The 27,637-nt window shown below is 38.1% G+C and overlaps 1 protein-coding gene across 6 annotated transcripts in view; it reads right to left on the bottom strand.

Moving 5' to 3' along the window:
* Positions 1-450: 450 nt before the first annotated feature.
* The window catches only part of CADM1 (cell adhesion molecule 1), a 348,388-nt gene continuing 321,201 nt past the window's right edge, over positions 451-27,637 (bottom strand). For 2 of the 6 annotated variants that reach the window (XM_031961270.1, XM_023499443.2), the window contains 4 exons: positions 23,741-23,773; positions 15,878-15,931; positions 4,535-4,666; positions 451-2,586 (listed from right to left, as the gene is read on the bottom strand). In XM_031961270.1, the coding sequence (XP_031817130.1) occupies positions 2,468-2,586; positions 4,535-4,666; positions 15,878-15,931; positions 23,741-23,773 (338 nt within the window). In that variant the 3' untranslated portion in view covers positions 451-2,467. The remainder of the gene's footprint in view (positions 2,587-4,534; positions 4,667-15,877; positions 15,932-23,740; positions 23,774-27,637) is intronic. The other 4 variants (XM_031961273.1, XM_031961269.1, XM_031961274.1 and 1 more) reach the window with 2 other exon arrangements.

Here is a 27,637-nt window from a genome sequence, read left to right on the forward strand (position 1 = left end):
TAAGAAAAATACATAAACCAATATACAACTAAAATCCATAATTTCCTGTTTTTGCTTTGTTTTTATTTATTTATTTTCCAATGTGTGGGGCCTACACTTTGCAATCTACCTGAGACGGAAAACACCAATCAAAACACATGAACCTGAGACATGTCAACATTGTAAGTCATAGAGTTACATCAGTAACACTGCACTACTGTACACTTTTTTAAACATAAAGATGGGCAGTTCCAAAAACAAGATGCCAATTCTGTAAGTGATGTTAGAAATAAAAATAAAATAGAAACAGCAACTAAAATAAAAAAACAACCCTCTTACAACATGCTAAATGGTTCTCACCCTCTGAGGTGGTTTTCTACTGTGGTTAGAACTGATGCTAAAGGCTCTATGTAGAGCCACACACTATAAAATTCACTGTTAAAAGGGTTATTTCTTACAGATCTTTTGGACTTGGTTAAGTATTTAGGACTGGGGGGGGGGGGGTAAACACAAAATACTGCTCAATAATGGGTTTTCTTTTATATATCAGTCCGTTCCCAAGAGGCCCCCGTACTGCCATGGTTCTACCAAAGGTTAAGAAAAAAAAAAAAAGACAAGAAAAAAAAAAACAAATAAACACGGTCCAAAATTAACAAAAAGTTGACACTTGTTTTTTTCTTCCCTTAAATAAATCAGCATAAGTTTTCCACATAATATAACAATAGTAAAAATGCAAAAATTACTTGCAAAATCCAAAATTACTCACTGAAAATGTTATATAATATATATATTTATATATAGATCTATCTTTTTTGATGCCATCTTTCCAATAGGGACAATTGTCATGAGTCTGGAACCTTACCAAATTAGATGGTAAGTTTAGCTTTTGACCTTCAGGGTCATTTCTCGATTTTCTTGAAGTTTCAATGAAAACCCCCACACTTCTTTGAAAAAAAAAAAAAGTCACTGGTAACTTCCCCTGCTTTCTCCCAAGGCTCCCCATCTAAGATGTGTTCAAGGTAACTTATTTTTAGTAGCTGTGTACTATGGCTGCCATCATGCGAGGATCAGTAATTTTTTTGGCAGATGGTTCTTAAGGCTGAGGAAAGAGGCCAAGGCTAGTGTATGAAAGGTAAAAAGATAAAAACACTCACATTTGAGTTTTGATTAAGTAACTGAAAACCTCTACATGCTGTTTTTCCACCTCTGCTCTGACCTTTCTAGAACTGAGATCGACAGCAGACCAGTGTGAGAACAATACCGACCCTTCTTTTGTCCCTCTTGCCTTTGTCAAACCGAATCTGAAGGAATGAAAGTTTCACACAGACTCTTGTTGGAAATCCCAGCATGACAAATATCTGTAATATACAGTACATGCAGGCCACATCCTACTGCCTTCCTAACTAAGCACAAAGGAAAAAAACAACAACAACAACAACAACAACAAAAAACCCTGTTCTTTCAAAGTCCTTCACACACCATGCGGACTTGTCTTTTTCCAACCAATTAGTGAGAAGTAAGGCCAATTGGGAAAGGTGGATGGAACCATTTCAAACAGAAATAATCAGAGCAGATTTTTTTTTTACTCCCCCCCCTCCCCATTTGCCAACTGGTGGCAAAACAAATTTGTCCACTTGTACAAAAGGAATAACCTTCACCTGTCAAGTCTGTTTAGGGCACTAGAAAAGGAGGAGTCCTTTATGTCCCAAATCTGCCTGGACAGTGTGAGGTACCTCTACTGAGCAGTCTACAGACACAGAATTAAAGACAGATTCAATCTCATTGTGACATACCTCACTTGCAGATAACCCTGTGTAGTAAGCAATGTCTCTCCGTGGCAAACGGAGAACATTTTCTGAATCACAGTCTAATTTTCTAGTCTCTGCTGCCCTAAGCATTGGGAACATGGGCAACAGTGAAGAGTTTTCATTGTTTGTTCACCCAAACCTTTAGGACAACAGAGAAGAATGGATTATGGATACACTAAATTTTGAACTATGAAATTGAAACTGTGCTGGTTCTCCTTTTATGAAATTGAGTTTCAAACAGAAAACAAGTGACATTTTGAAAAGAAACAAAAGAAGGAGGGAAGAAATAGGGGAGGAGAAAAAGAACCAAAAACGTCTAAGGAATTCCAGCAGGCAAATTTCAAAATAGATGCTACAGAGGGAAAAATAAATCCACAGAAAGAAAAACAAGGCACAGAATTTTCTGCAAATGACTCAACTAAACTAAATCCAAGTTTAACTTGGATTTGAAAAAATAAAAACAAAATAAAATAACAACAAAAAATAAAAAGAGGTGTCAAACAGCAGAGTGTACTTTATGAAGAACATTTTTACACAGCAAATCCCAGACCTTCCCAGTCTCACATCTCTCCACCCATTCATAAAAAAAACACACGAGTTGCTCGCAAGTTCCAATATCACTGTCTCTTTATCGTCTAAATAGGGCCAGTTGGACACCTCATTGAAACAAAAAGGCTGATCTAGATGAAGTACTCTTTCTTTTCTTCAGAGTTGTTCTGTCCTCCTTCTGCATTGATTATAGCTGTGTCTGCGTCTGCTGCATCATCGGCTCCTTTGGCTTCATGAGTGAAGTATGTACCTGAAAGATGAAGTGGTAAAAGTACCGTGACTGTCTGATGGCCTCTGTGTAAAGTGGTACAGAGATGGCGACTTGCTTTATGGCCATCATCAGCCGAAGTGGTGTGCGGGCAGCGGAGGGGAAAAAACAATTGAAGGAAGAAAGGGAGGTGGGTGAGACAAATGGGAATCCAGGGGTTCCACAGGCACCACTCCAACTGAATCGCTGCGATATAATTCAGCAAATGAGACATTAGAGCAGTGATTATGACCAGAGGATGTCAGCAGAAGAAAACGTGAGTGGGAGCTAAAAATGCAGAAAGCTGAAGAGCTGATGAAAGTGTGCACAGAACGACAGGGAGAGGCACGAGTACATGGCAAACAATCGAATCAGGGAAGAACAATTAGCAAATTTATGAATTAGGGTCCTCTTTATGCTTTTCTGATATAATCTAGATGAAAGCTGCTTGTCTTTATTAAAAGGGATGTGGCTTGATTTGTCAGAAATATATCTGATTTTTATCCCAATTCTCTTTTTTTAGACTGGGAACCAAAATTGAGCAATGACATGTAACGATTGTGGTATTCAAGGCAGAATGTCTATCTTAGGTAGTTGAAGAAAGAGCCCTAATTCATGAATTTGTAGGTCACCATAGTTACTTTATAGAGACCATAAATAAAGCCCTGGGAAATCAACCCACCTATTTTCACCATGGAGGCCCAGTGGACTATATACATAAGATAAAAGTCAGAACCATTCCCACCATGGAAGGAAAAGGATATACAGGAGGAGTTCAAAGCACAATGAAAAGATTCTATTGTGTCATTTCTCTCTAAAGGTTCTTAACAAATAAGTAAAAAGTGGCCAGTATATAGGTTTTTAAAGTGAAAATCCAGAGAATGGGAGGGCCAAGTGGAAACATGTTTGTCCTTGGCCCTTTTCCCCCACCTTCATTTTGGTAATTCAAAGTCCTCTTCCTATGATCATCCACATTTAGCTTTCCTGTTTGGTCCCTGGTACTAATTGCTCTAATCTTGGTACTGTCGTTTAAGTTTAACATATGAAAGGCCTGGAATGTGTTATTCAAAAACCACACTGGTTACTGGGGCTGGAGATAGAGGAAAATGTGTGAATTTAAGGAAACCAAATGATTTTAAGCCTGAACTAAAGCATTTGGATGCCGAAAGCAGCTGTTTCCTCAGGGCTCCCTTGTAGGACTCAAACTGCCTTTCCCCAGAACCAAATCCTTCAAACACCTAGATTTTAATAGCAAATGAAAATCCCCAAAGTGCTTCGAAAACACAACCGAGAAGGACAAGGGCCGAAAAAGAAAAAGAATAAATTACCAGAAGGGGAGAAGAGGATTAGAGCAGCATGGGGCAGAGAGGCGGAGAGTTGGAAGAGATGATTGCACATCCAGATTGCACATTTGATAAGTGTGATGATTAATAGCAATTTAAATCTATTGCACTGATAATTTTAAAAATACATATTTATGTGGTTTTTAGACCAATGGATTTCTTCGACTGGGATGTTATCAATCCAGGGAAGTATTTTTTGTTGTGACCAGATTACAAAGAAGCACTTCTGGGCCGGGAATGTACCCATCCACCTCCCCGCCAGAAGGAGTAAACAAAAGACCTCTCTATGTAGCTTTGTCGGATTCCACACCACACCCCTGACGACTGAAGAGAAAGCAAGGCTAGCTTTTTATCCTTCGCGTGGCACTGAGAGTGGACCCAGCAGCCCCACACCTCCAATGCCTTAGGTTAGAAGGCACAGATCTGTGGAAGGAGAAGACTGACCACTAATTCCACAGTCCTCCTCGGCGCCTGCAGCGTCTTCTCCCCATTTCCCTGATTTCGGAAGTTAGGTTGTGTGACCAGGCAAACCAAGCCACCTCTCAGGGGCAGAGTGGGGGAGTGGGACGGCGGGAGGGTTTCCCCATCACCCCCAATGCCATGCTTACCTTTATGTCTAGCAAAGTATCGCCCCAGAATGATGAGCAGGCACAGCATGGCAAACACCACCACAGCCACCACTCCGCCGATCACCGCGTGATCCACCGCCCGAATTGAGTTGTCTTCACCTGCTCGGGAATCTGCCAAAATCAGAAGAGGGATAGGGATGCAAAGCTTATTACAAGTCGCTCCCAAGCCTCGGGGACGCTGCTTCCCGGGTGACAAGGTCATCTTGTTTTTTAATGGAGAAGTTGGAAAGAACAATTGAGGTGGATCGAGTTATGCAGAGGGAACAAACTGACCTGTCCGGTGCTGAACTGATCTGCTCTCCCCACAAGGCAATTTTGTGATAAGTAGCACTGGGGTCACTAATGCATGTGGAGCAAGCAGAGGGAGAGAAAGGAAGGAGGGTGTGGGGGAGGGCAGGGGACCTAACTGGCTGATCCTGACCTAGTCTAAAATGTCAGTCACTCTGTCCATGTACAGTTGCAGATCCTAATTAAAGAGGCTGACCTAGTAATTTAAGGGCATTCAGAATGGCACCTCCAGGCAATAGCATGGGCTGGAGACAAGGAGAGACAGCCCACTTACATGGATGCTGAATGATATTCTATGCATAGGCAAGCTGAGGATCTGGAAAACCACTCTGGCCTAGAGATAAAGCAAGGACACTAAAGCTAAATACAAGTGACGTGCCCACTCCACTTAGGATCTATGAGGCAGTAAGGCTTAATCTAAAATATAAAAACCTATTCCAAAAAAAGACAGCAAGAAATAATTGTACATTGCCACAGACAGTTTTTATTTTATTTAACACCTCTGCATGCAATTAATTTTCTTTTATAAGCATTGCTCCCTCAGGATGTCCTCTTCCGACTGAGGAACGACATGTTTGGCTGGGGAACAACTCCAAAATGAACCTAGAATGAGCTATGGTGATGTAGAATGAATGTATGGCAGTGTAAACAATTTTAATTTAGGAATGTGGCTACATCACCCCTTGCTGAAATCCTAATGGCACCCAAGATTTATAACATAGTAAAATACAATTATTCTCCCGTTGATTAATACATTAACATTTTGGAATGGAAGCTAAACCATTGTCTTTTTTTTTTTTTTATTGAGTCAAGTACGACACCTCCATTAAAATGATTTACTAGCTGTACCTTACAATTTAAGCACAGCAGCAACAGAAACGGTAAAAATCTTTTAACTTTACATGATTTGTGAAGTCATATGTGAAGGATTTACCATTTAAATCTTTCAGTACAAGAAGCACATGGCCTATAAATCTGTTCCCCTTGCAGTTGCTGGACGCCTAAGAGAAATGCATTTCACTAGGAAGACTGAGAGTGCAAATTCAAGTCAATTTTTAAGAAAGATTTATCTCTGTCTCTCTCCAAAGAACAGAGCAAATCTCTGAAGCCTCCACCTCTAATAATATTTGAAGTTTATCGATCAAGTGTACAGATCCGTGACAGCTAAAGGTAATGGTGCTCTTTTGAGCCGAAACCTGATACAACGCTTTCAGCAGGAGGGCATGATTTACACTTTCTATCGATATTTCCAATTCTGCTCTGAGATTAAGTACTGAAGGATGTGGGGAAATAACTCGTGACTGAGGGTTCTACAAAATGCATTTTAATTAAACGAGTTTAAATTAAAAATGAAGTCCTTAAAGTGTTTCATTAAGTTACATTTGAAAGGACCACAAAAAAGAGGTGGGGGGAAGGGAGGGAACCCCACATAAACAAAAATACTAAAACCAGAAGTAGCTGCAGGGTTGGCCGGGACTACAGGATGAGGGGGTTTAATTGGGGAATAGAGATGGGTAGGAAGCAGAGTACACTGCAGCCAATTAGCCAGCTCCATGATGTGGGATCCCCTCCAGTGACACATCTAATAAGCTAAATTTGAAGCATGGTAGTGAGGAATCTCCCTCCTCAGCCAAAAGTGTTGCTGACTGCATTTGCTACAGTATTCACTGTCATGCAAGTAATTTCAACAAGGTATAGCTCCACTAGGGAAACTATTTTTGGGGAAAGAAAACATGTTGAAGAAAAGCACTCCTCATGGGACACTATATCTGCTAAAGGCATGTGCTTTACACACTGGATACACTCACCCATTCAAAGGATTAGCAGGAGGGAAAAAAAAAGACACTTAAGTTGTAAAATTAGAACTGACCAAAAGGGAACAAAAAAATCATACAAAATTGAATAAGCGTTATTTTCCCCAAGGGAATGATCACAGAAGGGATTGTGTAATGATAAGAATTAACTCTTATCCAACTGCCATGAGTTCCAGACATCCTGAAAATTGTCTTTTAACTTGATGTCTTAAAGATGTCTTTAAGAGACAAAGCAGCCAGATCTTGAAGAGAGTGGAGGGTGATCCTATGAAATTAAGTGAAGGCCAAAAGAAGATTCAAAAATAGCCAAGCCAACCCCCTAGATAGTCTCTCTTTAAATGGGTGGTCTTTGATTTAGCCAAAGCTTTGTTGAGGAACACATCCATGCCTACCTAACAGTAAAGTATATTCACTGTTACCTGCTCCCACACTTGGCAACAATCCAAGTCCAAGAAAAGTGATCCCTCAGGGAGACAAACTATGACACTGAATGGGATTTAACCAGAGGGTAGTTACTTTGTTATAAGCCTTGCTGTAAATGGGCTTACAAACAAACAAGCTTGATTTCCATCGTTTTTTGTACTTACTTGCCCTATCCCCCTAATTAAGAAAACTCCCTTCTAGTTTATATATATATTTTTTAAGGCAACCATATTTTATAGCCACTTAAATTAGAAGGGTAATCTCTTCTGCTGTCTTTTGATACCTTCTTTGACTAGGAAGTTTACTACCCCACCAGTTAATCTCCAAGACATCTTCCCTTGCCTTCATTTACTGTGGAGAGCCACAGAAGGTTACCAATGTTTAATTTAGAGGGAATATTGTAGGCTTTGAGTTCCTTACTGCCTCCTCCCTCACTTCCCACTGCCACCTCTCAGGTTTATTGTGGTAGATGAAAATAGAACTCTGCCCAATTCACCAGCTAGCTACTGCTTCTGTCACCACTTGGCCTCACATATATAGGTCATAACTGTTTGGGGCTCATCTTGGTTCTTTCCATTTGTTTTCATATATAGGGTAGGAGGAGTGTTATCTACTGGCTTGGGCAACAAATATCAAGGAGAACTGTTACCTACCAGAAGGGATTGGCTAAGAACTGTCTAGAACTCACTCATGATGGAAAACAGTATTGTAAGACTTGGCTTAGGCTTATACTAGCCAGGATGAGGACCAGGGACTAAAGGAAATATGGACTATCAAAGGAAATGCTTTTACAAACAGCAGCCTGACAGATCCTTCATACTTGGAGTTCAGGAAGATTCCTTGAGAAATTACTTTCAGGTAAGAGGCTTAAAAAAGTTTTGGCCTTTGTTATCACCCCCAAGTCTCCTGGAGGACTGGCCCTTCTCAGGGAGGACCTATTAACTCCAAATTTCCATCTCCAAATGTCTGGCTCCCTATCTGAAAGGTGCAAAAGAGAAACAAATGAGCTGAATGCTTTGTCCGCTACTACTTTTAAAATGGATATATGAACTGGGTAGATCAGTAGGAAGATTATTTTGAATTTCATCTGAATGGGTAAAATAAGTTCATTTTTTCAGGTTAGATGAGGTTCAACTTCCACAATATCAGAATTGTTCCATTAATTGGCATATGTGAATTCATTGTCTGGAAATAATTTATACTTATTTGAAAGTTACCCCTTTATCTAACAAGGCAGAGGGAGTTTTCTGCTTGCAGTCTGGCCCTAGCAAAATGAGTCTACCAGTGTAGTAATTTGATGATGTAGTACAATTGGGCTTTGCAAAGTCTGATCCAAATCACTGCACAGGTAATCTCAAGGTTAAAAAAAAGGCCACACTACCTTCACAGAATCTATTTTTTTTAGGGAGCTGAGGGTTTGGTGAACCTTTCTGACAAATATTATCAAAGGGCTTAGGCATCTTCCTGCCTAGTCATTCACATCTTGGAGTTCCTTATAGGGCTCAGAGAGCAGTGAAAGTGTCTGAAAAAAAAAAAGAGGCATCAGGAGTTGTTTGATATTCTGGAATTTGGTTTGCTCAAGACAAAAAGCTGAGAATTTGGAAGCAGGTGAAAGTCTACACCTGCCAAGTGAATGCTAAGTTGGTCACAACTGCCTAAATCAGAGAATCACTATAAGTCAAAGGAGCTCTTGAGGGAAAAGAAGAAGGAGGAGGAGAAAGAATGGCCCAAGTGGCCTATTATCTTACCTTGGGCCAAGTAACCCGGTTTGACCCCTTTCCCTGTAGGCAGTCAGGTAGGAGGATTCTTGCCTCCACTGCAAAGGCTACTAGAAGCTATTTTTTTGTTCACTAACTAGGGCAAATGGCGGTAGTGGTGATGGAGGTGGAAGTGGTGTGGTGGAGGTGGAGGTGGAGGTGGAAGTGGTGGTAGGGTGTCTCTCCTCTCATCTCCTTTTTATCTCTCATTACTTGCTAAAATCTCCTGATAGGCCATTCTGGCAATTTAGCTGCTTGATCCTTAGGAATGATGTCCATAATCTGTAGCTACAGTCTAATATGGGTGATGTAATTTGAGTAGATGCACAAATGGTATAAGTTTGGATTTCCTGTGTTTGCACAGGAAATGTCACCATTTCTCACACAAAAGGCCATATTCAACGCATCATCTATACAACTAAATAATTGGCCTGTGAATACCATCAACTAGCCACTTAACAGGGAGGATCATGGCCAGAAAAATTCTTTGGTACAAAGGTCTCAAACTCTTCACATCAAAGTCTGGAGCTATAGAAAGAACTTGGAGAATATTTTTTGTCAGATCATTTTGTCAAAACCACACCAAGCTTTATGACTCTAATCCATAAAATTACTCTGAAAAGGAAAGGGGCTGCCTCTGCTTGCTAGTATGGTCAGATAATACTTAGGATATGAGGACGAAAGACTGTCTTAGTTGACTTACCTTGACATTATCAAAACGTCTCCAGTTGATAATTTAAAGCACAACTAACCAATTTGTAGAGAGTTATACACTTCCCTTACAGAGACATATTTGCATTTTTGTAAGTTACAAGTTATCTAATTTTCAAAGCAAACACTTAACGGATGGAGAGATTCTAATAATATTTGGTCCTGCTGCTTCTAATTACTGGACAGATGCCCAGCCCACTACAGTGTTGTACATTTACAGCTGAACAAGGAAAAGGTCAGAAATGTTGAATTTTTGCAACATTTCCACTATCCAATTTAGCTTATAAAGTTTCGTTTCCTGGGCTGAGAGCCTTCTGGACAAGCCAGTTCAATTATAAACTCTTAAAATAAGGGCTTCTAATGGAAATGCTGACTCAAGCCCCTTGGGGCTACAGGGATTAGTCTAACCAGGGGGAAGCTTAATGACTATGATGTCATTCACTATCATTTTGCTGGGGTTGTGGGGAGAAGAAGAGAAAATTCCAGTGTTTCACCCCCAACTGGAGGGGGAAAAAACATGACCTTAAAAAACAAACACTGGCACTGTTGAAAAATGGAGCTAATCATTTTCAGCACCGATTGTGTTTCCCATCTACTGTAACACAAATAAGTGTGTATTTTGAAAAGCACAACTTTATTACTGAAGGGGAACACACTGAATGGCATGGGCTGACAAAATGCCACATTATTTGCTAATCCTAATATGTTATTCTTCTTTAAGATTTGCTTTTCTCAGCACCAATTCAATTATAGATGCTACAAATCCTTCTGACATTTAATTCCCTCTTGTCAGAGAGTAGTAAATGTATACAGGACATGCACAGCTTTCCCATTAAGATGTTAATATATATTGGAGCACACTAGCCTCTATACAGCATAACCTTTCTTCTTAGAAGGATGGGAAAGGAGGAACAAATGCAAGGAAGGAAAGAAAACCAGCAAGATTCCGGAATTGCATTACAGGCATCTAGTACTACACTTTAACTACATCTATCTTAATCAATTTTTAACTATAACCACACTAACATTTCAAAGAAACTATTTTAAGCAACTTCAAGGAAAACTGTAGTTGATTATCATACCATACTGAGCTCAATTGGCTCCCATTAAAAATTACATATATATGCATACATATACATACACACATATGTATATACTGTGATCTACAATAGCATCAAAATTAATAAAGATTGCTGGGTGGAGGGGAGGAGAAATTATCTGATACAACCCAAGAATATTTCCTGAAGAAGGTTCAACCTGGAGATGCAGAATTATGATCCCACTAAGCAAAATGATTTATTATTGTATAAAACAGTATAGACACTAGAAAAACCTTTATACCTATTTTTATCTTTGACTTCATCATTAATATAAGGCAATGCAAATAAAAAACTTGAGAGTAAGGCCATTCCTCATATTTCTTTGAATGCCCATCTTCAGGAAGAGCATTTGATAAACACTTGGAGAACCGACAATATTAAGGAGCTACATATACCTCGCCCTTGGATTATATTAGAGTTAGTGTTCTTTGAGGTGGCCGGGTTTATGGGAAGTGTCTGGTTAAAGGTGACACATTTTATAACTGAATATTAAAGTTGTTGCCTTTTTTTTGTCAGTTTCCCTCTTTCAAATTACTTGAGTTAATTAATTTAACCAACAGCAAAAATGATTTCCAGTGGATACTAACAAGATGCAAATCCTCTGTAGTATTCTGCATCACCAGGCAGACCAAAAGGCACATTTGTGTAGCGATCATCTCTACATATCAAATAATAAGGACATAACATTGGGTTGAAGCTTTATAATCAAAAGCAGCAGTAAGGAATGAGAACAACACTAAAGTTTTCCTTTAAATAAGAGCACATCTATTAAGAGCATATAGTTAAGTAGATTGTCTCTACATAGACATATCCCACTAGAATCTCTCTTTTACAGAAAGATGCTCAAGTGGACCTTAGGGATTTGGGAGATTCCTGGGAAGATGGGTTAATGAATATGGTGAAGTCACTCCAGAGTAGTGTCCAACCTGTAGATCTGGAGTTCACATTTTGTCTGCCCACCTGTCTTTTAGTTTGAAGGAAAAGTTCTTACTTATTATTAGACTCATTCTTGGCCATGGAGGAATAACAGCAGCATGTTGGATTATGCCAAATCACCATCAAAATCATGAAGTGCATGCCGTAAGCAAGCCATGAGGTGATTAGCAAGGGCACAGAACCACTGCTCAAACCTCAGTGCCTCTTATTTATTCAATAAAGCAAGCAATGTTTTAATTTTTCCCAACCTGAACATTTTAGTATTTCCCATGATGTTTTTTACAACCACCTCGGAGGTAAATGACTTCTAGAGTTTAGGACAATGAACCTGCCAATGAAATTAGAAATCAATCCCTTGTTTCCTTCCCACATTCCTGCCAAAGGAAGCAGCAGTGGGTGATAGGGGCGATTATCTTTCCTAGCCAGGCATCTAGAAATTGAAGTCTTGCAGATTTGAAAAGGAACTTCTAAGGAACAATACTTCTCAAAATGGGAGATAATCCCCCTAGATTTATAATTTCAAACCAAACTTTTTATATTTTTCAAAAATATGGCTAATTCCAAGATAAAAAAAAAAAAAAGTAAGGTGCAGTTCAGGTGTTCCTACCTACATAGCCTCTCTCTGGGACTTTAAAAAAAAGAACTAGATGGTCTGCCTGACAAACTAGCGGTCACATTTTATGCTATCTTTGATAATGAAAGAAAAGCAAGGGTATCTTATGATTTGGTCTATTAACATAGGAGGAGCATCTTGCAGAAAAGTCAAGCTGCATTTCTGAGGATGGAAAAAAGAAATGATTGCCCCCAAAAAGTAACAAAGATCAGACCTTTAGAGACTTTCTAGCAGCTGATTGTCAATATACCCAATAGCATAATTTCCAAACCAACTCAAAGTCCTTTACATTTTCCTTGGGTCAAAAATTAGCCTAGGTTAATTTGACAGTTTTTGAGCTAATGTTTGCTTTGTGTTGTGAAGGTAATACTATGATTTATTCAGGCTCTTAATATCAGGAGATAGTCTGCCAAAGCTATCCACAGATTAGGTCTTTACCCCTATCTTTCTAATATTAAAAAAAAAAAAAAAAAAAAAAAAGCTGCCAGACTTTTCCAATTCATATTATGGTATGTCATCCAAGATTTTAAAGCATGTTTTGGGGAAATGTGATAGATCTGTAGTTTCTTCTTAGTACTTGTTCTTTAAAAGAGAAGGCTGATGGATCTCTCTATATGTGCTAGACGGCCATTCATTTGGGGACATTTTATATTTATCACTGCACAACACTAAATGTTTCCCAAAGGCCCTTCCATTGCTGAAGGGAAAGACTGTGGTGTAGGAAAGATTAAAAAAAAATTTTTTTAAGGTTTTAAAATAAAATAGAGGAATAAATATGCTTAAAGCTATCCTATTCCTCACGGGTGGCAATAACCACCAGCTGTCACTAGCAAACAGCAGATGTAATTGATAAAACAATTCAAAAACTCGTGTGGATCCATCATCAATAAAGTTAACACCCAAAAAAGTAAATGAAAGGGTTCAAAGAAAAACTGGATAAGCTCCCCAGGTCTACCAATAATTAAATCTCTTAACATAAAGGCATGAAATATTTTTTTTTAAATGCAGATTAAAGAGGAGGATCAGCTGGGCAACTAGCTTTGCTGCAAGAGGATGGAGTACCATATGCTGCTTATGAAAATGTCATTAACTGAAACAGCACTGGTGTATGTTTTTTGGGGGAGGAAAAAAATGGGGACTAGAGATCAAGCTGTCATTATTTCAAAGGAAATATAGTATATAATATTTATCCCCAATAAAGAAAGGATGAAATTGCTACCAAGATACAGCAGGGAATGGATGGTAATATTATTCATTACCACAGTTTAGCATTAAGTGTGCAACACCTACTCTAATTTATTGATGGACTGTTTAAGACGGGTGTTAACCTGTTTGTCTTGTATTATAATTGAATTCGGTCTCTAAGCTACAGGAATTCAAGGAGTTCATCCTTCTTCAATCAATATGCTCCCCTTCAGTGACCCATTTCAAGACAGCTTCATAAAAAATAATGTATTTTGTTTTAATAAATTTAAACACTATGACAGCTGCTCAATTTTTATTGGTTGTTTTTTTTTTCCAGACATCTCTTAGCTGAAGAGTGAAGCTAAGGCTCACAATCAATAATAATTGATTAATCAGCATCCCCTTTGAACAAAGGTGCTAATCAGTTTTTGATTAGTTCATCAAACCAGATGTAAAGGCAGCCTAGTTCTTGCCTGATTGTTCATCAGTGTTTTACATGACGTATGCTGTTGAGCAATATGTGACTGAGATGCATCTGGAAGAAGTTGGAGGGGGGGAGGGAAACAACTTAATGTATTAATTTAACTGAATTATTATGAACACAAACAGTTATTGGTTTATTGTTCCTGACTGGTAGGTGATTGATAGGGCCACAGCATAGATGTATGTGACAACAGACCTGAACTACACAGAACAGCCTTAATTACTGGATCCTGGTGGGTAAATGGAGGGGGCAAATTGTCACCTTTTTCCTAAAAAGAAGAAAAATTACATCTGCCTGTCTTGTTAGGTGACAGACCAAGCAAATAAACTGGGAAGGAACAAGGTTGGATTCTACCCACCAGAACTACCTAAGCTCTTGCCCCTTTCATTTTGAGGTACTCATTTTCACTGGGATCAGTATTCTGAACTAAGCATAGAGACACCTTCAAACAACTAGAAACAGTTATTCATAAATTGCTTACTTTTCATATTAATGAATGGATTAAGCTTCAAAAAAAGAAAGGACCACTCATCTGCATTAGGAAAAAAAAAGTCAACAGCTAAACTTTTTGTAGCTTCACTAAATAAAGCATAATAAAGTGAGACAAAATGAAATCCAATTCCTTCTAAACCTTGACACTCCACCATCCCAGGTCACTTATTTATTTAAGGATTTGGAATAAATCAATACCTGGAAGGGGAAGGGGAATAGAGATAATGTTCATTTCTGGAAATTAGTGGAGATGAGCAATGATGAAATTATCTGACTGGAATAGTCTTACAATTAAAGAGTGCCTCAACACCTACCTCTTAAAAAACTGGTGGGAGATGGTAGCCATCTTCAAGAATCTTCAAGGTTATCACTTTGAAAAAGGATTAAATTTACTCTGGATTATCCTCAGAGGTCATACTCAGGAACAATGGGTGGGGGTTAGGGAAAGGCAGGTTGAGAATAAACTCTGAAATAACTTCTCCAAAAGCATAATGATAACAGAGATAAGGGAGACTTTGAGCAACTGGACAAATCATCCACTGCTGGAAATATTTAAAGAAAGACTTCTACAATCAAGTACAGACTGAATTAGAGAGGACAAGTCTCTCAGCCTCTCTACTTCTGGGTTGAGAAGTCTCAATTCTCTTCTTCCAATGAGCAAGTGAATTCTCACACTTTCCCCACTGGCAATAATGGAAAAGACTTCCTAGGGAAGAATGTGGAAGGTATCATTATTTATAAAGAGGTTAACTGAAATGTTTAAGAAACTAATAGCTGGTTAGAAGTTGTCACAATAGCTTGGGAACTCATATAATTGTTTAGCTCTGATCACTTTAAATCTCCTCCCTCCCCTCTTTGTAGGATATGCTTCTTATTCTGGATTAGTAACACCTAAATCCTGGAATCAAGCATGAAACCTACTTTTGCAAGTGCTCAGTCTGCTGTGAAAAAGGTCTGAGGTGGATAATTAGTTTACATCATGGCTGTGACAAAACAATTGGCCCCTTCTTTCCCCCTCCCACCCTTATTCCTAATACAATCAGATCATGACTTTACCAGCCCATCCCAAAGAAGTAGGCAGTAAGGATTTAAAGAGGTGCTTTTTTTTTCTTTTAAAGAAATAGATCTTGTCCCACAATCCAACATCCTTAACTGCATTACAAATGCAACAAAATTTTTTCTGAACCATCATATAATTAGGATGCAAAAATTATTTCAAGCCACTGAACTTAGCATAGTTGTGGTACAACTGGAAAAATAAATTGTCAACAACTGTGTGCAGAACATCTTCCCAGGATGAAATACATTCAGATATAAATACCAATTCCAGCAGAAAGGGAGGTGGATAAGTGTGGGGAAGAAGAACAATCATCAACAGAAAACAAGCTTATTTCTATAAGACAGGTTTGCTTGCATCAGGGAAACTGCTGATTGCAACTCAAAATGGCCACTAAGCAGAAGTGAACAACATTCCCACAGGTTGGACACTGCAGAACCTTACCTAATGACTAGCCCTTACCTGAGAGGTCCTCACTGTCCAGTTCTTCTGCGGAATTGGGCAACTGAGTAAGGCCTTACAAGTAAAAACAAACTCGTTTTTTTTTCCATTCCTCGAGGGACATAAACAAAACACTTAAGAACTGAGGATGAATTTTTTTGAAAATATGAGCCAAATCACTTGCCATCTTTTTATTTTCCCCGATAGCTCAAATATATTAAGCCATAAATACAATTCTCTAATAATTTATTTTATTACTGATAGACAATGAGAGGCAGAAATATTCCTCAGTCTCCACTACTCAAAGCACATGAAACATGAAGGGGAATGTTCAAAATCACTCATTCGAAACAGCATGCAAAAATATAAAACCTGATTGTTAGCTGTCAATGCTCTGCTACATTTCTTTATTACAATTCTATTTAGATTCTCCACACCGCTGTATGTAAGAAATTTTATTTCAAGTTTTGCTACAAATTGAAATACTTTGCCAATACTGACAAATACAGCATTTTATCAATTTATGATTATCTTGGATCACATATTTCAAATTGGCATAGCATCTGTTAACTGCAGATTGCAGGTTATTCCTTCATCAGAAAATCTGACATGTAAAAATTTTTTTTAAAAGTATTTCATAAATCAATGATACTCAATGAAAAACAAACACCCTCAAAGCTGAAAAAGCAGTTAGGCCAGGAGAGAACCAGCTGGGGCCTTGAAATGCTGGTATTTGCAGCACTCCAAGCTTTGCCCATGAGTGTTATTTCTTACCTAGCTCAGCTTTTCTCTAGAGGTCAACAGAAGAGAAAGCAGGAGGTTAGGCTAGGAAACCACTTCCATTTTCTGATGCTTTATTTGCAAGCTCATACTATAAGAAAAGTCACAGAACAATGCAAATGTTCTAAGACTGAGGAAGCCTATTTAATTAGGAAAAAAATGCACAGTGCATTTGAGTACATAAGCAAAATAAAAAACAAAACCCTGCTTTGGCAGTAGAAAATAGATCAAACAAATGCACTCTGGGGCTACAGAGAGGATTTTGCTACTTTTCCAGAGAAACACAGATTTAATCAAATGAAGCAAATAAAGAGTCAATCCCCACCCTCATGCACACCCCCACCCCGACTCTCATCCCCACTGGGCTTTTCAGGATCATGAAAGGTAGTGAGGGAAGTTATCTAATTAGGCAATGAGAGCTTCTCTTGACAGTTTGGGATTTCCCAATATTTAAAATCCTAAGGAAGAAAAAATTTCCACCACTGCCCTTGGGAGAGAACTCCTAAAGGCAGTGGGCCAATGTGAAATGGATGATTTCCAAGTCCACAGGTGCTCCCAAACTATAGAATTAGGCAATTTAAGGGGAAGGAGTAAGTGCAGTAATAAATTACAGAAGCATCTAAGTAGGAAGAATTTCCATTTTTCCAGTGTTTGGATTGGCTGAAAGTATTCCAATTTCTAATTGGCTTTATCCATTGTATAAAGACTGATGATTACAATTATTTGAATAATTGTTATAAATGGGCAACATAAAGTACTTCTCTGTAGTTAATTATGTATTTGCGGTTCTCAGAAGGCTAATCCCTCACTTCTACGTGGCCCAATGAATATCAAAGAATTCGACACACATGCTTGGCATCCACTGAACCATACTAAACAATGATGTTTTGCAGAGGCATTTTTATTGCTCAAGGTTGGTTTCCTTGGGGGGGAGGGGTTAGAAAACTAATTTTCTGTAACAGTTTTTTTCCCCCTTAAATAAAGACAAAGATGTTTATAAAGTATCATTGATATGCAAAGCTTCCCCATTAGAAAGCAGCAGACAGTTGATATACACCTCATTAAAGAAGAAACTGTCATTTTCAATAGCATAAAGTTTAAAACACACCAACTCATCTGGAATCTTGAATTATATGCTAAAGCGGGAAACCATTTAGATTAGTAGCAATAAATGTGTCTTTTGCACGATCATTGTTTTCCCACAAATCTATTATGCCCTACCCATACCATGACCACCTCTGTAAATTGAATTATGAGAGGTTTCTTAGAGCAATGGGCTTATAGAAACTTTTGCAATGTGGACAAATACAATTTTGCTTCAATTAAAGTTGTGTTTGGAAAGCCATTTCTAGTTAAAAATATTCATAATTCATTTTCTCAAAAATATAATAGAGGTATAGTTCATGAAGCAAAGAATCTTCAAAAGGAAACTTAACATCAACAATTTAGTTTTTACCTGCAGTAAGTTTACAAAATTTACTGCACAGGATTAAATTAAATTGCTAGTCATTTAAAATATGTGGGAAATTACTTCTTGATTTTTATTATTAAATTTTCACAGCAAGTGTAACAGATCTTAATTGTAATTCCCAATTAAAATGTATTCAAAGAAATTGTTAAACTTCATTGACCTTCTAGAAGTTCACTTTTTTGTCCAAGAAGAACTTCTCAACAATCATAGCGCACAGTTTATTCAATCTTATGCTATGTTGTTTTTTTTATTTGGTATGGGATTGGGGAAGGCAGAACATGAGATAATTATTTCTGATTTTCTGATTTGCCATAGCATGTTGAAAACTTTCTCACAAAACACCTGTGGCATTAGAATAATTCATTTCTTTCCAATATAAGATTGGAATTAGGATTTAAAAAATTAGGAACGTAGTCAATCTTAAACCAGAAAATTAGGTGTCCTCTTTTTTTTGTTTGTTTTTTCTCCCAAGGTAAGAGTTTTAGTTAAATTCAAGGTCACATGAAACTCAAGGGCTGATAGAAGTCTTTTCAGGCTGTCCTTTTCAAAATATCTCAATAAGCAATTATTAAATAAAATTAATATCAGAAAATAAAAACAGCCTACTGACTGACTCCACTATTATTTTGATGATTAAAAGCAACTCTCTCATCTAAGCAACATACATCTGATCATTTGGCCATATTATGGAAACCATTATTCTTTTCACCAGCCATAAGAGTTCAGACACCCCCAGTAGTTTTAATCTAAAAGCTCAGTCATCCTGTTCTTCCTGCTTTGTCAGCTTTTGTAGAGTTTTTCTTTCCCCCCTCTTCCCATTAGCAGAAATTCTGTTTCCACAGTTAAATAGTAAAACATTGTTTCCAGACTGCATATCAAGGCTGAGACACAATCTGAAGGTTCTGCAGCCATTCAGAAACCTCTTTCGCCTTGTTCCTGTAGAGCGGACAATGTCTGCAGAGTCCCTTGACTGAATGACAGCCTTTGAATGCCATTGTTCTGTACTCATACGGGGATGTGCAGAGAAGTACACACACATAGGGTGGATATAGCGTTTGTAATAATGCGCACTGCTGGTTATTTTCCTTTAAACTGATTTAAGAGTTGGCCCATGAATGAATGGAAGCAGATAAGAAAATTGCCAAGTGCTTTGTGTATTCCATCACAGCCCTTATTGCCTGCCCTATTTATAAAATAAATCAGAAAAAAAGAAAGCCTGATTTTTAATGGGAAAGTTGTCTAGGCTAGGTATATGAGCCTGGCAAAGGCCAAAAACATATTTTTTAAAAATGAAAAATGATTCTCCAAATTTAGTTAAGAGTTCTGAGTTTGAATTGAGTAGTGCTGCTATTCCATTGTAGGCCCTGGTACTTAACCTATTGAAAGTTGTGATTTGGGATATCAAAATTCACAGGAAATTCAGCCAAGAGGTGGAAAGCAAAAGGGCAGGTGGACTTAAAGGGGGAAAGGGAATAAAAAGTAAATCATGGACAAACCCAAACAGTGAGGAAACCAGCTGATTGACCACAGTGCAGCAGAAACACAAGCACTATTCCTAGCCATGGGGCAGGCATGCTGTTATCAGAGCTCTAAGGATGGGACTAGTGGGAACTGGGGAATTGGGATGGGGTATGAAGGAAAGGAACAGGGACAGACAGAGCAGAGAAAGAAAAGAGGAAAAAAAAACCCAAAACCCTTACAGGAAAATTCCCAAATTGAAATCATAAAAACCCCACCACACACCCACACACCAAAAAGAAAAAAGGACAACATCCATGCTTTGAACTCACTCATGCATTCCTGCCATCAATTCCATACCAATGAGATAAGGGGCCTGGCAGGGAGGGCTCTCTAGGATTGTTGGGACATGCACACATAAGGGACTCTTCCCATCCAGGTCTTAAACAGGAGCTCTGAAATTGTTCAAGTACTTCCTTCACAGAATATTAGCACACGTCATACTGGCCTTACATTCTCATTCTTACACACACTTTTTTTGTTTGTTTGTTTTTTTAAACTCTACATTAATTTATTTATTTTAGAAGAGATCCATTTGGCTTTGAATCATGCCCATGCATTTCTAACCTTCCATATACATGCTTACTCCAATCAGATACTGATAAGAACAAATAGCTAACATACATATAAACATCTGGTATACTTCATACACACTCTAGCAACACAAGCTTGAACAAAACATTTTAATGAGTCTTCAGAGGGAATTATTCTTCCTTTTGACAAAGGAAAATAGAAACATAAAGCTAAATCCAAAATAGGGTTAATTTTTAAGACCAGTAAGATGGTCATAACAGACTCACCTAATGTGTCTTGTCATTTAAGTTGCTATAAAAACCTAATTGGTTAGTGGTTTTCCTACCCATCTGGTTAATGAAAGGTTTCTTTTAGATTAATCTAGGGGGAGGGGCTATGATACTCAAGAAGTGAGATAAATTCAGACCATTCACTTGAGGAAATTTGGATCTGCATAAATCACTTTCAAATACTTTAGAACTTGATCCCCTCCTTCTTCTTTCTAAGATCACACACATCTCATTCTAACTCCATTCTACTCTCATCCCCACCCTCCAACCCTCCCCCAAAGCAGGATCCTGATAACTTGCTGAGCAACCTCAACAAAAGTGAAATCATTACTTTGAGACATTATTTAACTGTTTAGGAAAGTCCCTTGCAGGGCAGCTACGTGGTGCAATAGATAGAGTGCAGGACCTGTACTCATCCTCGGGAGTTCAAATATGGCCTTAGACACTCATTAGCTGTGTGACCCTCATCAAATCACTTAACCCTGCTTATCTCAGTTTTCTCATCTATAAAATGAGCTGGAGAAGAAAATGACAAACCATTCCAATATCTTCACCAAGAAAACTCCAAAGGGGTCCCAAAAAGTTGAACACAACTGAAAAATATCCCTTTCTCTGAGTCAAAAGGACTTGTTCAAGTATGAGTTAAGGCATTTTATCTGGGACACCATGAAAGTCTTGGGTAGAAAAAACAGATTGCTCCAGGAGTCATATGACAGCCTAGCCCTTATTTCCCCTTTTATGGCCAGACAGACTAATTAAGATTATACTTATTACTCAGGTAAATTTACATGTTCTTTTCTGACTGGATGATGCCTTGTCATATGCTATTGATGGGATTTTTTTTTTTAGACTACGGACAGATAAGATGATGCTGAGCCCATGTTCTATTTTTTTCAAATGCCTGTTTTACTACTGAAATACTTTTCTTGCATTGACATCTAGTTTATGAAATTCAAATGAGATACTCTTTTTGAAACAATTGTGGCCCCTGAAATTTATTAACAAAGTTTCCTACTGCAAATACATTGTAAGATTTTAATTTATACTCCAAAACTGTTTCAAAAAGAAATTATTTCCCTTGGCAATCTGCACTGTTTTTAAAAAAAATATATATATATGTTTTTATCAATGTTGTCTTGAAAAACTTTGAATCTGGTTCATGTAAAAATTTTATAGAGTATCGTAGTTGAAGGGATGGGAGAGCCCTTAAAGATTTCATAATATAGCTTCTATTTTATAGATGAGAAAACTAAAGCCCAACCTGTAATAGTTGAATGAATATTATCGACTCGTTCATCAGGAAAGTGGGCTTACAGATTTATAACTGAAAAGGTTATGGCATCCATTCATAGGATTTAGATTTAGAACTTTATAACTCATAACAAATGAGGAAATAGAGACCTAAAGATTTCAAATCTTGTCCAAAGAAACAGAGAATATTATCACAGCCAAACCTAAGATCTCTGGTTCCAACCTCATCTTCCTTCCCAAAGCATCTTTGCTAAAGACAAACTTTGATTTTTTTTTCTCCCTAGAGGTGGTGGAATCACATGGATCCACCCACATTTTCTTATCTGGGACTCCCTAAGCTATATGATGGGAAAAGACATAGCACCATGGTAGTTCCCCAGATTGTATGACTCAGATTTAACTCTGGGGGCTCATGCTTGCCAGAACTATAAGGATCACTCTTTCCTTATTCAAAATCTGAATTTATCTGTAGGAAAAGCCCTTTTGGAGCATAAACTGGGGAATATACAAAAATTTAAACATAAAAGGTCAATTAAAATAATCTCTCAAGGAATTCAGGGATCGTCTGGTTAAATTCCTACTTAATAATTCACTGGCAGGCTATATAGTATTCTTTAACAACTTGAGAACAAATCTCTTGAACTACATTAAAATAACTTTAAGGCCTCAAGAATAATCGATAAAAGCCAGGAAGTGCTCAATTAATGATTAAACCTACAAATAACTAAGCTTAATGGAGTGCAATGCTAGAGTAGCAGTAAGCACAATGGGGCATTACTTCAGAAATCTGAAGTTTAACACTTAATTGATTTAGCATGATTTTGAATTTACTTCATCCTTTAATTTAAATTAATGTACATTCTCCTTTGTATTTATGACAGGAGAAAAGGGAGATGTGTCAAAGTCTGTTTCTGTGCCTCACCATGCCATATCAGAAATCACCAATATATGGATGGTCTGTGAAAGATATAGAGCTAAGTAGAATTCTGGGGTACAGACTATGATGGATCTTTTGCTTAGTGTTTTTTATTGATAATATCTAAAACAACTGGCCTGTTTCAGGGAAATACAGTTCCAAACAGCAGAACACTTCTCTGTCAATTGAATTTGCTGCCCTTGGAAGAACACAGGGATATAAGACTATGTTTCTTGCCCTACTGAATAACAGAAGGTTTTTAAAATTTTGTGTAGCATGTTAACAGGACCAGACTAGGTCCTATGCTATAAAGAGTTCCCAGGGAATTTTAAGATGAAAATTGGGCTTATTTTCAACCAAGTCTTTCTATGAGTATAGTGGTCATATAGTATGGTGATGACTTTGGTTGAGGGAAAAACAGGCCCTGAATTGTTTTATGCCAAGAAGTAAGTCAATAGGGGAACTGGGAGAAGCAGGATGAGATTTCTGGGATGTCCCCTCCAGAGTTGCATTTACTTCTCACTGTCTCTCAAATTCATGTCAAATCTAGAAGGACATATATTAAAAATATAAGAAGGAAGAAAGGCAAATAGTTGTACAATTTGCTGGTTTTTTAAAGGAGAGTGATTAAAAATATTTCCCTCCTAGGTTAACTTATTAGGATAACAAAAGAATCCCTATTCAATTACTATTGACTTAACTACTACATGACTGAAATAGGATTTGTCTTCAAAAATATATTCAGCATAACATCCTAGCAAAATTAAAAAGAATACTGAAATTTTAATGCAGATGCTAGGAATTCAAGGAAGTTTTCATTTTTAAAATTTCACGTGATTACAAGGATCTGCTTCAGTGATGCCAAAAGGAAGCATCACAGAAAAGCAATGGGTGCTAGATAAACTAAGACCATTTCTATCCAGTAGAAATTGCTGCTAGCACCAGACAGCAACAATTGGCTACCGAATTCACAACAGAAATGACAAGACTAGACATTCTTTCAAGCCTTAAAAATTATGGTCCATTTATAAGATCAGTCTCCTTGAAACACGATTTCCCTTGAAGACTCCATTTCTCTTTTTCCCAGGCTTGCCTTGCCTCTCAGCACTGCTGAGAAAGTAGATAAACAGTAATGTGATACCAACCGTGAACTGCTGGTTCTGTCGTCGCCGTTGTGTCTACACACGGGAACAGAGGATTGGAGGAAGGGAAGAAACAGGAGGAACGGCATGCAAAAAAAGGGAAAATGGAAAAAATGGAACAGATAATATATGAGCAAGCTTTCAAAGAACATTGCGTGACAAGCAATAATAAATGAAAAGCAAAAAAGCATTTGAAGGGAGTTGCACTGTTTTAAGACATGCTTTGGGCTCAAAGCTGAGAGCCAGTGAGGGAAACGGTAAATTCTTTATCTAGGGAATCTTGCCAGGGCGAATACTGCTGGTCAAAAGTCAGGGGAACATGCAAAGTGATGAGGAACACCACCAGTGCAAACTCAGGGACTGGTGGATGGCTCATAACGCACCAAGGCTCTCAGGACTGTGACAGAAAAGCTCAATCTGAAGGCTGGTTAAACAATGAATTCATACATTCAAACATTGCCTTTGTTTTAACCCAGCCCTCCCTGGTCACCCTAGCTTCTTGATCACCAATTAGGAGTCACTGAAACAGTCACTCTCGCAAGATTTTTCAACTGCTTTCTGCCCAGACACCTGCAGGGGAACATATGGTTCAAGTTTTTCCATCCAGTGCATTATTTCAGCAACGTTTAGCAGGTGAATTCAAGCAACTAGGAGGCCGTAGGGAGGAACAGATTAAAGATTTTCACAGATTGGTTTCTCTAGACACACATGGAAACCGTGGTTAGGCCACTCTTCCCTTTGTGGCTCTTAAAATGTTCCAGTCCAATGGCAGATGCCCATTGCAGAAGCAAACAAGCCCACACAATCTGGTGTGTGCCACTTCAGCTCACACTAAATTCCTAAAGTCTAAGCATTCAACCGTCCGTTCACACTGCAATCCACAGGCCACATCATTGTTGGGACTGCCAAGAGTCAGGGCTCCTTAAAGCTGGGAGAGGAGATGATTCCCTCCTCTCCCACCCAATATCTGAGACCCAGAGTGTAGAAAGAAACATGGACTGTTTCTTTTTCATATATTTCCAATAGTGTTGAGGTTTTCCTGAGCCTTTTGATGAGCTCCAGGCTTGACACACTGGCTCATCTCCACAGGCAATTCCTTAAGGGGGTCAAGCAACTAAAGGAGTGTCTTACTCTTTGTTATTTTATTTTATTTTATTTTTTGGCTCGAGAGTAGGCAGGATAAATTTCTGCCAAAACTCATGACATTTTAACTTTACTTTCCTGGCCTACTTCATTGCGTCTGACAGTTATTTATCCATCTATCTCTACACATCTTCATTAAGATTACTTCCATCTAAAATTCTTGTCCTGGAAAGGAATGGTAAAATGACATGTGTTGGTCACCTGTAGTCACAGGCTGCTACCACAGCTCTCAAGGGCTAACTATGGTAAAGCAGCTTGCCTTCCTCATAAAGGATACCATGGCATTGTTCTCCTGGGGCTAAAGACTCTGAAGGCTTATTCTTAAGGCAATGTTTAAATGCACCAAAGCATTGAATATATGACTTTTGCAAAAGAGCCTGGCACTTTGGTTTAAAAATTATAAAACATGAGTTCACATAGGTGTTTCCCTTCAGTTGGCATGCTGTCCTCAGCACCTTAGAACATTTGAAGCTGGAGCCCTTCCAAGTAGTCAGAATAAACAAGAGTTAACCCAAAAAAATCATTCCAGGTTAATGTGGCCTATAGCTGAGTTTCTGGAGAATAGATGAAGACCAAAACCAAACCAAAACAAATCAAATCAAATCAAAATTAAAAAAAACAACAAAAAAAATTAAACAAACCAACAAAAAACAAACAAAATATATCACAGGGAAAAAATCACTATACTTACTTACAGATTCAAATCTGTATGCATAAAATATCAGAGTCAAAACAATACAAAAAGTTGTAGTTTAACATATTCCACACCTGGATTCCCATTCCACAGGGTATTGCCCTTCTTGGTGGCAACATCTATGTCAACTGTGGATATCTGCTGCTTTAAATTTGGGGATCATGAACATACTAGACTAGTACCTACACTCATGTGAGATGCTTGGTTGTAGAGGCATATGAAAACCTCCCCTAAGTGAACAGGGGCTGACACTTTGGGTTATCTGTTTTTGTAGCAATATTTTAAAATATTCATTGTAACCAAGCACATAGTTAGTATAAAATAAAAGAAGGTGGGGGGGAGTGGGGAGACAGGAGGATTAAAATCCTCAAAAATAACAACTTGGAATCAACCAATGACCCCAATTTACTGTCTTCCAGCAACACATTATGTCAGTTTTATGAAGAAATTAAACCCAATGAAGCTGGAAGCCAGGTCCTATGTGGGAGCTAGAAAATAAATTAGGAAGGAAACTTCACAGTGCAGCTCACTTCCCCATCCTGGGGCCAGAAGCCCATCAAACCGCTTCCAAAACGGGAGAGCACAGCGAGGGAAAATAAATGCTGGCGGGACCAGGGATGTTTCAAGCAGTTAAAAGCAAACATATATCAAAGTCACACACCACAGTCACTGCAGCTGGAATGGCAATACCATGATCAGCAATGAGTTGGATGACTGCATTGGGTTGGATGACTGCATTGGGTTGGATGACTGCATTGGGAAACACAGACTAGCTAAAAAATTTGAAACAAAACTGGAGGAGGTATGAGTAGGGATTTCTGATATTACTATTTCTTAGCCTTTATTATTCAAGAGTATTTAGGAAGTTAGTGGGGAAAGTTTCTCTGGACAGGAAACACATCAAGTAAATAGGTGGGATTTTAAAAATGACACCTTCCTAGTATCTATTTTGTATTTTGGAAGCATCAGATGATACAGCTCAATCTGCTTCAAAACCTTATGATAGCTTCACATGCAAGGTACCTACATTTCCCAATAGTGAGAGCTGTTCTATGCATTAAAATTTGCTTGGGTGCCTCACTCACAGTGGGTAGAGACACAGCAATAGATGGACCCTGCATGGTGTGGTAATCGGCATGCCTGCTTGGTTTGCTGGCTCACTATCTCATCTGAGCAAATCCTAAGAATATGGACAAAATTTAAGTCTTGAAGCTTCTGACGTACATTATTGTATAAACTTGAAAAAGAATTATCACAATGGGATCATTGCTTCCAGACCTCACTTTGATGCTATTCCCACCCCACCACCACTCCAGTCTTTAATGAGCTATTTCAACAGGAAAAATAGATCATAAGAAGAACTGAATTTAGAGAAGACTTGTAGTCCCTCTTAATTTTAATTACAAAGAGAAGCCAAATGTATTGTACATTTTTTTAATGTGGCAAAAAATCCACCCCTGCCTCCCCAACCCAACCAATCCCATGTTACTATAAACCCTGTGTGTTCAGGATATCTTAATAGTGACTCCCTAGCTATTTTATGTGTATAACCAAAAAGTATCCAAGGAAGAGCATTGCCATTTGGAATATGCAGATTTCATTTAATATTGGCTTCTCTTTTTAGTAGACTAGTTGTAAAAGATTAATCTGAAGTAAATTTAGTATCAAATACATGTCATGTTGCAATATAAGATGTTATCTGTAAAATGAAAAAGCATTGATAATGTGTGAACCTAAAGACACTAGGCATTTAACCAAGGATTGCAAAAAAAAAAATAAAAATAAAAAATAAAATCCTGCATCAGAGGCAGCTGGGCAATATTTAGTTGAAACAGTCATGTGTAAGCTCCACTGTGGCACATTCTAATCCTTTCATATGGATTCTCTCCAACTTAGAATTGTTCATTGAGCGTGACAGACTGGGGGTTTAAAACTAATCCATAAATTAGTCCATGGTCTCAAACACAACGGGTGCCATAAATGAAAATGAAAATCCTAGAACAAAATTAAATTCACAAACTTAAATGCTTTTTTCTTCCCAACTGATCTACAGAACTCCTATT

The sequence above is a fragment of the Sarcophilus harrisii genome, chromosome 3 (assembly GCF_902635505.1).
Source record: "Sarcophilus harrisii chromosome 3, mSarHar1.11, whole genome shotgun sequence".
Classification (NCBI taxonomy): domain Eukaryota; kingdom Metazoa; phylum Chordata; class Mammalia; order Dasyuromorphia; family Dasyuridae; genus Sarcophilus; species Sarcophilus harrisii.